General features: G+C 44.1%; 1 protein-coding gene across 7 annotated transcripts in view; it reads right to left on the reverse strand.

Annotated features, from left to right (window-relative positions):
* The window catches only part of MICAL3 (microtubule associated monooxygenase, calponin and LIM domain containing 3), a 215964-nt gene that overhangs the window by 73950 nt on the left and 127970 nt on the right, over nt 1–14044 (reverse strand). For all 7 annotated transcript variants that reach the window (XM_062194469.1, XM_062194465.1, XM_062194470.1 and 4 more), the window contains one exon: nt 6258–6444. In XM_062194469.1, coding sequence (XP_062050453.1) covers nt 6258–6444 — 187 coding nt within the window. The remainder of the gene's footprint in view (nt 1–6257; nt 6445–14044) is intronic.

The raw sequence follows: 14044 nt of genomic DNA on the forward strand, positions 1-14044 counted from the left end.
ATCAGAATAATGGGGCAGAATGAAACAGTGCTGTGGCACCATTGGAGTTAAATATTGTTTCTTAAACTTTCAGCCATGTCTGTATGTATTTACTGGGTCCTGAATGGTCGAAAATCACTAATTTTGGCCCTTCCTATGACACTGGTGTTGGAATCAAATCACAAAGAGTCACTTCTTTTTTCCGATTCTTTCTCCTCACTTAAAGGGCTAAAGCTTTTGAACATTAAATGATAGACCCTATCACAGAAATTGCTGAAACAGGAACAGTTCCATTTCATCTGTCTCATTCACAGAGAGTGCTCCTTAGAATAATGAGTTTTCCTGAGGGCAAAGTAAAAATCAGAGGACCTACAAGTCAAAGACCATCAAAGTGAGACGGCAGCTTCCTCTTTCTTTCTGCCTGGTGATCTTTCTTCTTTTCCTTCAAAGGAGCTGACTTGCTTTTCTTTTTACCTACACTCCACCACCACATACTGAATAGGCTATTAGAAATCTGCAGTTTCAGGGCCAGCACCGTGGCTCACTTGGTTAATCCACCGCCTGTGGCACCAGCATCCCGTATGGGTGCCGGTTTCTAGTCCCGGTTGCTCCTCTTCTAGTCCAGCTCTCTGCTGTGGCCCAGGAGGGCAGTGGAGGATGGCCCAGATGTTTGGGTCCCTGCACCCACATGGGAGACCAGGAAGAGGCACCTGGCTCCTGGCTTCAGATCGGCACAGCGCCGGCCATAGCGGCCCTTGGGGAGTGAACCAATGGAAGAAAGACCTTTCTCTCTGTCTCTCTCTCTCTCATTGTCTATAACTCTACCTGTCAAATAAATAAATAAATAAATAAATCTGCAGTTTCAACATTTTCCCAAATAGAATTTTTCACTAACTGCTGGCACCAGATGAGGACTCAGTAACCTTTCGGCTATTGTCAGAACTACCCAGCAGCTGAAGGACCGTCACTCTTACCATCTGTTTCTCTACAAGGGAAGCTGAGTCAGGGATGGAAATATATATATATATATATATATATATGTAATATATATATATATATGTAATATATATATATATATTACAGTTTGGCTAAATTTTGCTTTTGTTATGTGTAATAAGCCCCTCTGTGTTTATGAATTTTGGCAAAATGTAGTAGTATTTGAATCACATATCACTTTTTGGGGGTTAAGAAAAAGGCTTCCCTAACATGACTGTTACAGGGACCAGCAGCCATGTGGTCTGGCACCATTCACCCCAGAGAGGATATGTGATCAGAATGGGGCCTTGCATACCTCTTTCCCTCTCCCCACTCTTATAAACAGTGCTGCGGGAGCTGGCTTATGATTAAAGCCAAGTCAAGCAGAGCCACTCTGGGGGAACTGATACCGATGGGGAAGTTCTTGAGAAGGGCAGCTCTTCTTCTCTGAGAACACTATTGGGAAGGAAGATACAAATCTAATCCTTCAACTTTAATCTGACTTGGGTCTCTATTACTTTGGCCAAGAACCTTGTTTATTAGAGTATGAGAAAACTACAATCAGTTATTGCTACCTTCATTCCTTCACTCTATTTTTTTCTTGCATTAATTTGTTTTTTCTTACTACAGTAGAATTCTAGAGCTTAAAATACAACTTAACCAAACTCAACTCAATCTTCCTTGAACCCTGCTCTGGCATCCTAAATTAACAGATAATTAAGTTTCAGAAAGAAGTCCCATAAGCCTAAACAAAATGTAATTTCCAAGATAATTCTGGAGAATTGTTTTCTCTCATAAGGCATTACAACACAATGCAAGGAATGCGAACACTGAGATCACATCTCAGTTCATATTGTCTTAACCGTACAACAGCTGTATGAACTATTTAGCCTCTTGAAATATGTTCTCTATAGAAATGAATGCACTACCCATTTCACAGGTTGAGATAATCAAAACCATATCACATGTCAGGTGTTGCAGCTGTTCAATTATTGCCCCTTCCAAAACTCATCCTGATGGCAATTTTGTCTCTCTTTTTTTTAAGATTTTTATTTATTTATTTGAAAGGCAGAGAATTACAGAGAGAATGAGAGAGAGAGGGAAAGAGAGAGAGACAGAGGGGGAGAAAGAGAGAGAGAATCTTCTATCCACTGGTTCACTCCCCAACTTGTCCCAACAGCCAGGTCCAGGGGCTTCCTTCATGTCTCCCATGTGGGACTTGGACCATTTTCCACAGCTTCTCCCAGGCACATCAGCAGGGAGCTGGATCAGAAGTGGAGCTGTCAGGACACGAACCAGTGCCCATATGGGATGCCAGTGTCTCAGGTGGCAGCTTAACCACTTGTGCCACAACTTTGGCCCCTATTTTTTACTTTTTAGACGAATGAAAAGAGCTATTTTTACTTAAGGTTTATCATGTGCAAGACACTATTTTAATTGCTTTATGTCTTTCAATGCATTTAATCTTCAAACAACCAAGTAAGGTAGTTACTGTTATCTTCCACTTTTTCCAGCTGAGATACAGAGGCTAGGCAATCTGCCCAAAGTATCCTAGTTACTAACTCTCAGAGACAAGATTTGAGCCTAAGAGGATGCTCAGAGCCCTCACTTTTAGCCACTGCCTCCATTAGTAAATCCAATCAGGATAATGCTATAAATTAGCTACAAATTAGGAATGATGCAGTCAACTGACTGACTATAGATGACCTAAATAGAAGAATCTGCATAAATATAGGAGTGTCTAGAAAAGGGATTTGGAGTAAACAGATGGCTATAGAGCAAGAATGAGGTAAACTGGGCCATTTATTCATTCACCCAACAGCTTCTGAGAGCCATTATAGGACACTAGGAGCCCTTTGGTCAAGAAGTCAATCCTCTGGATGGAGCAGCTGATGTATATTTAAGTACCAGACAGCAGTGAGGACTGTATGGAGAGTTCAAACAGGTGCGTGGTGGCATCTGGGAGGCTATGTCACATCAAAAGGTCTGGGAACAGCTCTCTGAGGAAACGATGATGTAGAAATGTGGATGAAGAGAAGGCTACCCTGTGAGGGGTGGTACAAGTACACTCCAGGAGAAGAGACAGCAAGTACAGAGCCCCAAGGTAGCAATGACTTCCTCGTGTTTATGGAATGGAAGAGAACAGTGTGAAAAGAGCACACAGGCTGGGTGGTTGCCAGTGGATAGGTTAGGGTAAGCTCTTTCAACCTGGTCAGAGGCTTCAGTGAGTAGGAAGATAGAAAGTAAGTGATTGGTGAGATCTGACTGCTCTGTGGAAGCATACTGTAGGGCAGTGTTGGAAGCAGGGAGACCAGAGGTGTGGGCTAAGGCTCAGCAGCTGGTCCAAGTGGTATCAGCAGACTGTTCCCAGGCTTCTCCCTACTGGGAACTGCCCTCCACAGGACCCTCAGCAGGTAGGGCCTGTGTTGGTTCCTCACAGGGACAGGGAAAGACGTGACACACTAATTTAGAGTCTTGGTCTTAAAAGTTGGCAGCAACCAACAGTGAGTCTGTGTTTGGCAAGAAAAAGAGTAGTTCTGATATGGGGCAGACTGTAGCCTTTAAAAAGAACTGAAGGCATGAACAACCAACAACTTGGACAAAATGCAGACTTATCTTTAAAGTACATGAATCTCAGTTTATCAGTTTGGAGTTGACAGTGGCCTGGAGTGACTAAATTCAGAATCCCTGCAATGGATCACAGAGGTTATTCAGTACAAACCAGCTCTTATTAGCCATGTCAACTTGGATAAGCAACTTATAACTTCTCTGGATTCAGTTTCCTGATTTGTAAGTCATAATAAAAATGGCTACATTATGGGGTTATTGTGAGGACAAAATGACATGATGTGTACAAAGGGCCCAGAGCAATGCTTGGGTTATTTTCTTTTTCTTTAGCTATGTCTTTTCTTATGTGAGCCTTTTCAGGGAGATTTCTGAATGACCATAACCTGGATGAAGCCTAGCCTAAACTTCAGTACCTCTAAAATTTTGTTCTTTTTCTCTGCTCCTCTGACAGATGAGGGAGATGTCTATGGAGGTGCAAAGCTGATGAAAATTTTATTTGCGATAAAATATGGGAAGTTGGTATGGACCCCTTGTCCCCCACCACTCCAGGGTCAAGAATAATGCATTCAACCAAGCTGACCTCATACTGTGCCAACGTCATGATCATTCCATCTGAGCTCCTATCCTCCTCCTACCTGGCATGCCATGTCTTCCCTTGATTCAATACCCCACACTTTTCTCTCAAAGTCTAACATAAGATCAAGTAAGTCATTCCAAATTGCTCTTGAACTTCATTGATTTCCTCTCTCCTCCCTAAATCTCTACCAGTTACGACCTATACCATGTATCTGAGCTCTCACTAATACACTCTCACACTGTCTGCTTTGCTTCATGTCCACTGTCCTCACCATGCCCCTCAAAGTGTGCTCCTGGAGGTACATTTACACGTCCTATTTATCCTCAAGGGACTATAGCAATGATGAGCACACATCTACAAGCAAAAACAAAAAACATAAAACAAAAAAAAACTTGTAGGTTGGGCCCGGCATTATAGTGTAGTGAGTAAACCTGCTCCCTGCAATGCTGGCATCCCATATAGTTGCCAGTTTCTGTACCAGATGCTCCACTTCCTATCCAGCTCCATGCTAATGTGCCTGGGAAAAGCAGCAGAAGATGGTCCAAGTGTTTGGGCCCAGATTAGTTCCTGACTTCTGGCTTTGGCCTGGCCTAGTCCTGGCCATTGCAGCCATCTGGGGAGTAAACCAGTGGATGGAAGATTACTCGTGTGTGTGTGTAAGTGAGTATGTATGTGTTTGTGTCTCTCCTCATAAATCTTAGGAAAAAAATACCTGTGGGTCAAGGGACTAGACTTTGAGGGATTTTCTTCCAGGCAGATCCTAAGGCAAAGCCTAGCTAAAATAAGTTGATCATTAAGGACCATAAAAGTGGGCTGGGGGAATGCATCTGCCAATTCCCATCCTGGCGTCAAAGGTGTTATCCAGATAGCAGGTGTGTGGGAAAAGTAGAAAAGAAAATTTGATATCTAAGAATTTAGCTCCCTTATCTAAACAGTCTTATTCTTTCCCCACTAATGGAACAAGAATGCTATAATGGTAAGGGTTAGTCTTTCTCAGTTCACCACTTCAGGCTCCTTTCTTGTTCCCTCTGACGAACTGCTGGTTTATTCACTGGAGGTTTATTCAGAGTAGGGCGTGTGGTGACTGTGCCTTATTCATACGGTGTCCCTCTCCTGCATGACGTCACCTTATAATTGCTTCACAATGAAGAAATCACCTGTCACTGTAATTGACTTCATGCTTCCTATGTGAGGATTTTACTTTCCTCTCTAGTTAACCTAGGTCTCTTCATTACTTACAGGTGAGATAGCCTCCCATTAATTTCCTTCAGCATCTTACAGGAATGGTATAGGAGGCAGCAACACCTTTGGCTACCTATTTCAGTTAACTTTCCACATGGATAAAAGGAGCTAAGTTTTACCTACCTTTTACCATGTTCTACACATGGTTTTAACTGCTTCACATCAACTCAATCCTCCAACAATCCAGTGACATAGGTACTGTTATTACCTATCCTTTAACTAATGGCTATCATTCTTTGCCTGCCAACCTCTATCAGGCTCTGTTATCAGTCTGCTTTATTCTCTACTTTCTACCCTATCAAAACCTTTCACTGTAAAAACAGCAAGTGTCACAAAGGGCTAGGCCTTGAATACCAAAATTAGATTTAGGCCAGATGCAATGAAGTCACAATTCATCAGCTATGGAGTGACAAGATGCCAATGCCAGAGCAAGGAGGTACCAGCAAACACATTTTAGTCATTCCAAGAGGCATAATCTGAGAACCCAGGAGCCTGGTATCTGGTTACAACTTGCTGTCAACCTTAGACAACAAATTTGACTTCTATGGACCTGTGACTCCCCTTCTAGAAAGATCTGTCCTTATTGGGTTCCTTTCATCTCAACACCCCATCATGAGGTGAAAAAGCAAGTAAGTTTCTGTGAAGTCAGGGAGATGACTGAGGTGAATGCATGCCATTCTCATTACTGAGCAATGCTATGAGACAGCCTGGTGACTTTGGGAAATATTTATAAGAACAAGTCTTGGAGGAAAAAAAAAAAAAAGAACAGATGGAGATGGATGGGAAGAGTCAGGAGGTAAGATGAAAAAGCACACACAAAAGAACGCAGTCAGGGGCCCCAAGGTCCTAGCACCAATGGAGAACAGTGTCCTTGAGCTTGGTTTCTAAGTGTAGGCAGAGCTGCCAGAAGACTCACCGTCTTCGATGTCATAGGCATAGGCAGAGAGGCGCAAGGTGGTGGCGCAGTACTCGCATTTGAAGCAGCTCCGGTGGAAGAACTTGCCTTCAGCACTCAGCCTCTCCATCACATAGACTCGCTTCTGGCAGAAATAGCACGTGTCACTGCCTCCCAAGTTCTGTGGGAACTCCTTCTTCATGGAGCCCTGCAGGAGGTGAGGAGAGGGAAGGGAGGAAAGAGGAGCACCTCAGGGCAGTGTCTCTCACTCAGGCTGTCCTTCTGGAGGTGCACAACCCTTTCTCTGTGAGTAAAACCAACCCTCACTAAGTGTTTCTGGAGAAAGATTATGAGTATTGAATGGCTATGGATCACTTGACTTTGGGCTTTCCAACAAGCAATGGCACTACTGCAATAGTTGTACCATCTGTGCTTCTGGAAAACCTTGACATGAGGTGGATTCTGAATCAATGTTGAGCAAGAACCATGAGGAATCCTAAGCCAGTTTGCTTCTGATAAAGGATCCAATTTTACAGAGTTTCATAACAATCAAAGCAAGTTATTTGTCAGAATTCTGTCTCAAGGGTAGCATAGATACATACAAGGGCACTTCAAAAAGTTCACAGGAAATGGAATTCAAAGATACTTATTTTGGTGTAAAAATGTTTTTAACTTATTTATTTCAGAGACAAAATGGTAAAAAGAGCTCCCTTCTGCTGGTTCATTGCCCAAATGCCTGCAACAGCCAAGGCTGAAGCTAGGAGTTGCCACATAGGTGGCAAGGAACAAAATTATTTGAGTCATCACTGTTGTCTCCCAGGGTATATATTATTAGAAGGAAGCTAGAGTCAGGAGATGGAGCTAGGGATTGAAACCAGATACTGTTGTGGGACACAGAGATCAATGGCTAGGCCCAAAGCCTGCTTGTGTGCAAAAGTTTTGAAATTATGAATAGTTTTCATGTGCACTTTCCAAGAACTTCTTTGAAAACCCTTGTATTCTCAGTGTTCACATTGTTATATATATAATTAATATATATTATATATATATATATATATATATATATTAGTCCCTTGGAGTCTAGATTAAAAGCTACTGATACACCATATAGCATTCTAAACAACTATTGCTGTCCTAGAAATTCAATTATCAAAATTCAGACAAACCTCAAAAAAAATTACCATTACCATTACCTCATGGCACACATTGGCTATACAAGTTAGTAAGTTTCTTAGACCAGGTTTGTTTACCAGAGCTGTGTTATGTCTAGCTAGTCAGTGCCTTTGATACATCTCTTACCAGTTCCTTCTTGTCTAGAAGGGTTTTGGGCTGCTCTTTCCTTTGAAGCTGATTGGCTATCTGCTCAGCCAATGAGCTCACTCCGCCTGTGTACATCTTTATATACTTCTATTGATTGGAGATTATAAATGATCAGAATGAAGGGGAAAAATAAATAAATTAAAAAGATGGAAAAATGTTTTTGAAATGTATAAAATGAATACAAAGTGCAGCAGCAAACCATGCCAACACAGTGCCCACAAGCAGGGAAACTGGGTGGTAAGAAAAACACCGCGTCAGTGTCCACGCAGAGATGGCAGCATAGGATAGAACGATGGCTGAAGGAAAACTTTTCTTCCATGGGGGAGAATGTAGCCTTTCACATCTTTTTGGAATATTCAGTTCCAGGGTAATGGGGAGTTAAGAAGACAGGATAGAGGCAAATACAGAAGAGAATGAGAAGGGTCTGTATCTCAGTGACTCAAATTACAAATAAAGAATTCAGGAAGGTCAACTCCCATGTAGGCTGTGGATAACCAGAACAACCACTGTATCAGGGTACAGGAGAAGGCTGGGAAGGTTATTTCTTCACTTAGAAAAAACCAAGCTATTCTTACAAAGGCTGACTCTCCACTGGAGTAGCAGATGTCAACAGCTCTAGTATTATTTGTGATCATCTCCTTCCTCCTTATTATGCTTTACTATAAGACGCCTTCTTAGCTATTCTCCCAGTTGATATTTAATAGGGGTTTAACTGCCGTCAGGAGGCCAAAACCTTAGTCTGGATTGGGCATCTTAATGCAAGCTGCAGCCAAGCAGACAAGCTGCCAAGTTAAGTCCTGAGAAGTTAGAATGAACATCTATTCCAGGATGACTTACTATCACAGATTAAGAAAAGATAAAAGAGAAAAAAATCCAACCAACTTGATCCTGTCTTTGGCAAAGTTGAAGAAATAATAGGAGAAAAGGGCTAAGCTTTCACTTTAAGCCATCCTGTTCACATCTAGGCTTGAATTCCCAGACAGTCCAGCTTTGGAGCCTGTCCCCAGGAATGCAGGCAAAATTTACTGGCTGTCCATGTCCAGGTCATGATGCTTCTTGGAGGAACTACATGCAATAGGGGGTCCTTGGCCAAGCCTGAGGAGCTCTAACACTTAATTCTGACTCAGAGACACTCCAGGACATACTAGAGATGTGGTCTGAACAGACAAACACATAATGCCTTGTAAGAAAATCACTGGCCTAAGCAATGTCATGTCCCAGGCTGAGCAGGGACAGAAAGAAGTATTCTAGGGGGCAGCTAATTCTGTAAAAGAAGCACAAACAAGAAAACAATTTCTGTTTGGTTCAGGTGGCACTAACTTCATAGGTTATATTCATTAGTGGCCGAGAAAACAAGTGGCTCTTAGATCTAAACCTTCTTTAGATTAAGGACATTTAAAGAAGCTTAGGTCTGGAACAGACAGACACCAGGCAGAGCTGAGCAGATAATTTAATAGCTGACACAAAGGGAGCAGAAAACTGCATTTCTTTCAACCTGCAGCAGACAAGTGACAGTGTGAACCAGACATCAAATCTGAGGCTGGGACACCAAGCATGCCCTGGGCCCTCACTGCCAGCCAGGACCCTTCTCTCTGACCAGAACCACCCCCCTGAGCAGTTACAGCCTGGGGTTGCCACGTGCAAAGGCATTTGTCACATTCAGTTCTCAGCAATGTGATAACATTGACAAGCATTCCCCCAAGACTGGTGGAAGACTCAAATTCTATTTGTTACTGACATGAAGAGCAGATGGTTTCCTTCTCCTGACCCTTAAAAAAGTAGCTGAAATGTGGCAATAACTGGGACTATCCTCTTGCACACCACACACATGCATACTCTTTCATACACATGTACCATACAGTCTGCAACTTGCTCAACAACAGGAAGCATAAGCCCAAAGGGCAACAAGATCCTCCAATCTCTGTAAACTTTTCTACACTGGCTTAGTGCCACTGCAGGAAATAGCAAGATTCATTCCTCAACATGGAGGGGCACCCAGAATACTGCATATTTGCCCTTCTATTTAAGAGGTTTAATTACACTGTGGTTCACCATTTGTGACACATATTATCATGAAGAAATCTGGACTTTAAAAAGCCAATGGCTGAAAAATGTTTATCATTATTTAATATAGTTTAAATATAATCAGAGTGGGTTTACTTTGGTAGAACTGATGAGTTAAACACAACCCAGTGAAAGTTAGCAGCAACTTATAACTTCACTGTCTGGCCACAGACCTCACACATAAAACAGACGTGCACATACACGCACACACACACAGGCAACAGGCTTCCTGTAAGGGAACAGGCCCAAGTTAAGATGTGCGCAACCTCCCTGGAGCAGACGACATTGGCAAAAGTGAAGTGAGTACAGGCTGCAGAGGGAACACAACTTTGCCAAGTCCCAGGTCATGCTACCTGTCGGAGGGAGTCAGAGGAGGGAGAGGCAGGGCGGTTGGAGGAGCGAAGGCTAAGGGAAAGCTCCCACTGGTCGACAAAGAATCGACGAGAAGGTTCAGGCTCTGGCTATAAGAGAAAAATAAAATCAATGGAAACATTACAAGTCACTGATCCAAACATGAAAAATCTGGCAGCTTTGGGCTCTCTTACTCTATGCCTTTATGTAAACAACACATGTTGTAAAGAAACATTTTCAGTACCTGGAAGCTCCAGTGGCTCATTCCAGGCTTCTGTTTTGCTTCCTACTTGCGCTGCCCTAAGCAAAGCGTGCTCTGGAATATGGTCTGCAGCTGTGAGCCACCTGTGAAAGACCGGTCCTCTCCTGCTTGGTGTTCTGACTCTTCACCCTCAAGTGGACAGTGTTGCCAGCTAGGAGGTGCTGTAGGCACAGGTGGTCCCTTGCTAACACAGGTGCTCTTTGTGCTGTGTGGGGAGCCCTCACTGGCCTATCTTGGGATTTCTCCTGGGTAAAGAGATCCTATCACCACTCCATTAGCTGTACAAACTGCAAGCGACAGGGACTGTAAATCTAGAGGAAGCTTGCTACTTCTTCATGGAAGCCAGGAACGGGTATCTCTTTCTTCTCTTGCTAATGTTTAGCAAAGCTCTGCTTGCCAAGGAGCTGGCTGAACTCCAGGCAATGATCAGGAGAAAAGACCCAAAGCCCCCAAGTCCTCTGCAGACTGCACACAGCATGTATAGTAGAAGTGGGTCAGGACTTCCTCAGCAGGGGGCCCACGCAACCAGGAGCTCTGCAGTCACCAGAGAGTGACAAGGTGGATGAAAGCTCTGGTAAGTAGTAACTGTTTCCTCACACAGGAGGTTCAGGGTGAAGTATTTGCAGGCAACTGTCAAGGTAATGGGAAGCCCTCTGCCTCTCCAGTTCCAACCAGAGGCATCCTGGCCATATTTCAGCAACACTCACTTGGTGGGGATGATAGGTGGCATGGCAGTTACCTGGTACCCCACCTGCATCTGCTCCAGATTCTCAGCAGGCTTACTGGCCCTGAGCAAAGCCCTGGGGGCAATCAGCCCCACAGGCCCCCAGAGGTCCAGAGAGACCTCTGGAGAAGAGTACCTCCCACTGCGGGGAAACCAAGAGGTGATGGGAGGCACGGGGCAGAGGCACAGAGTGGCTGAGCGGGTGGCAAGGAGCGAGTGGATGAGTGCACAAGCAGGAGTGTGAAGTGGAGAGGGAAAACCCTGGGAAAGAATGTCCACAACACAGCTCAAAAGCATCTGGCCTGGGGTCCTGCACTGAGGAATCCAGAAACCAGCTCACAGGGAAAAGGAAAGAATGAACCCTGCAAATCTTACTGCCTCCTGAGCTCCAAACCCCACCTGTCCTTGTGTGCACTGTGGCCCCAGGCTTCAGACTGTGTCTTCCTACCAACTTCCCCTTTCATGCCTCATACTTCTTTCCTTCCACTTTTAGGCACCACTTTGTCCAAAATCATCAGCACCTCATTAAATAAGCATTACTCCAAATGTAGGGCATGTCCCTGCTCAATGAAAATGCCTGCAGTTCTTCATGAGGCGAACACTGCCTGTGGAAGAAGGCAGCCCCCTTCCCCTCAATCCTGGTCTCTGTAGGACACTCCCTGGCTACTGCTAGTTTGGTGAGAGGGCAGAGGGAGATGACATTATGATTCACTTCCTAAGGGAGCAAAGAAGTAAATTTATTGCTTGGCCCCAATGGCAGTTCTCAGGGAGGAAAGGCAGTGGGGGTAAAGCTGAGGGCATAGCCTTAGGAGGAATGAACTCCCAGGGATGAGTATGATTCTTCACTTCTCTCAGAGGAGGCCTAACAACAAAAAACGTTTGATAAAATAAGCAAGCTTCCTTATTGGGGCATCTCTGCTTTCATCAAATTACATGACAGCCAGCTACAATCAGGAGTTTTCCCCCTAGCCTTTCAGAAAAGATGGGCTGAAGCTTTTCATTATGCACTCCCATCTTGCCATCATCTTCCTTGCCCTCATTCACTTCACACTCGGTCATGCCCACACTGGTCAGAGCTTTGGCTCTCACAGAATTCCTTCCTCCAATGCAGCAATACCTGACAGTCCAATGCGATTCTAGCACTGGCACATATTTTGAGGACAGGGGTAGCAGGAGCTTGGGATGGAAAGGTGACAGAAGTAGGAAGTCATTAAGGCCCTTCACTTAGGATTAGCATCCCACCTCAACTGCTGGGTGGAGGAACGCTGGGTGAAGTGAGTGCTACCTGCATGGGTCAACACTGACAGCACAAAGGATTCTAACTCTTGGCTAAGTGACAAGAGTGTGCAAAAAGCAAGGGGAGAGGAGAATGTCCCCCATACCCTCTTCCCACTGCCCACCCCGCTCCCAACTACAGCGTGCCCCATCTGTTTGCTTCTCAGCATCCCATGCCACGGGTTCATGCTCTTTTACCCTCTCATGGCGGGGACTCTGCTTGCCACGGTTGTCAGCATCAAGATCCCTGTAAGTCTGTTGGCAACAAAGTAGAAACTTAAACTCCATCCCAATGCTCTCCCTGGACCTACTAACTGACAGTGGGAAATTTAGTGTCAGAAATTCAGAGTTCATTTCAACACTGTCCCTCCAACTCCCCATCCCAAGGAACCATGGTCCCATCTCTAATTCCATGACTCAAGGGCAACTTTCTGCACAGTCATCTTGCCCACCTGCCCTGCACTGAGGTCAGCTACACAGACAAGTAAAGAACTACGGTTAGTACAAAAGTGGAACAAACGTATTTCTTCCACACAGTGGCATAAGATCAGAGGTATTATGTGGAAGACTCAGAAGGAGAGGCAGGTTAGAAGAGTGAAGCTTTCCACAATAAGACATTAGAAAGGAATAGGAAGTTGACTGGAATAAGTGGCCGATACAACAGTTCAGAGGAACTCCAGGGTGGGAAGTGGTCCCTGGATAGTAACATGAGACCAACTTGTAATGTACTAAAGAGTCAAGTAGGCTGACTGGAAGCATTTGCAGCAAATATACATGTAAGAGGGATGGAAATCCCTAAGACAGGCTCATAGCTGCCTCACTGGCCTGAGGAAATCATTACTATAGCAACTGCAAGAACTGGGAAACCAGTTCTTTCTGTGGATAACCAAGGGCTCATTCACCTGTGGCCACATACAGTGGAACAACTGACCCAAGGCTGCAGACATGGCCATTCCTTTCCAGTACTCAGGAGCATGTCTCCACAGGCAGGATGAGACTAGAGTTCAGGCTCCAGAATCACATGACCCCCCCCCCCCCCAACTAAATTCTGGCTCTGCTACTTACTGTGTGGCCTTGTGCAAATTATTGGACCTTTCTACCTATACCTCAGGCTCTTCATGTGTAAAATGGAGCTAATAATAGTACCTGCATCAGAGAGTTGTAAGAGCTGAGATAAACCATGAAAAGAACTTAGAATATTGTCTGGGTAAAGACTCAAAATTAGTGCATATCCTGTGATATCCTGTGTAGAGACAAGGCATAGGGCAATTACAAAACCCACAATGGCTCCATCCTTAGACCCAGGGGTACAGGCTGGGTCTTTAAAATCAGACATATTATGAGTGGCCATCTTTTAAACAGGCAATCTTAGTTGAGAGAATGTCTTTCCATAGATCTAGCCCTTGAAACAAGCATTTTATTTTATACGGATATGCTATAAATATACTTTGTGTAAGTGTGCTCATTGTCCTCATTAACTACATCTATGGTTAGCTACTATAAAAAGTAGTTCCTCAATGGTCAGCCTCAGGTATGAGTGGGGTGAATGAGAAAGGGCATGCAGTGAAAAGAAGTTAGAGAAACAAGAGGCAAGGTTCTCAGAATCAAAAGGAACCCAATTAATGTAGTGACACTGTTCAAACCTTCCACATGTCCTAACTATATCTCACTGGACAGCAGGAGAGAAAACACTGCTTTAAATGGTCCTTTATAAAAACGTGTTGCCCTTAGGGATTCTGGACCTTGAATCTGTGGCAAATACAGCTGAGATTTTAATCTGGGATGGCACAGTCATATTCCTGTGGTGGTGTG

The sequence above is a fragment of the Lepus europaeus genome, chromosome 6 (genome assembly GCF_033115175.1).
Source record: "Lepus europaeus isolate LE1 chromosome 6, mLepTim1.pri, whole genome shotgun sequence".
Taxonomy (NCBI): Eukaryota; Metazoa; Chordata; class Mammalia; order Lagomorpha; family Leporidae; genus Lepus; species Lepus europaeus.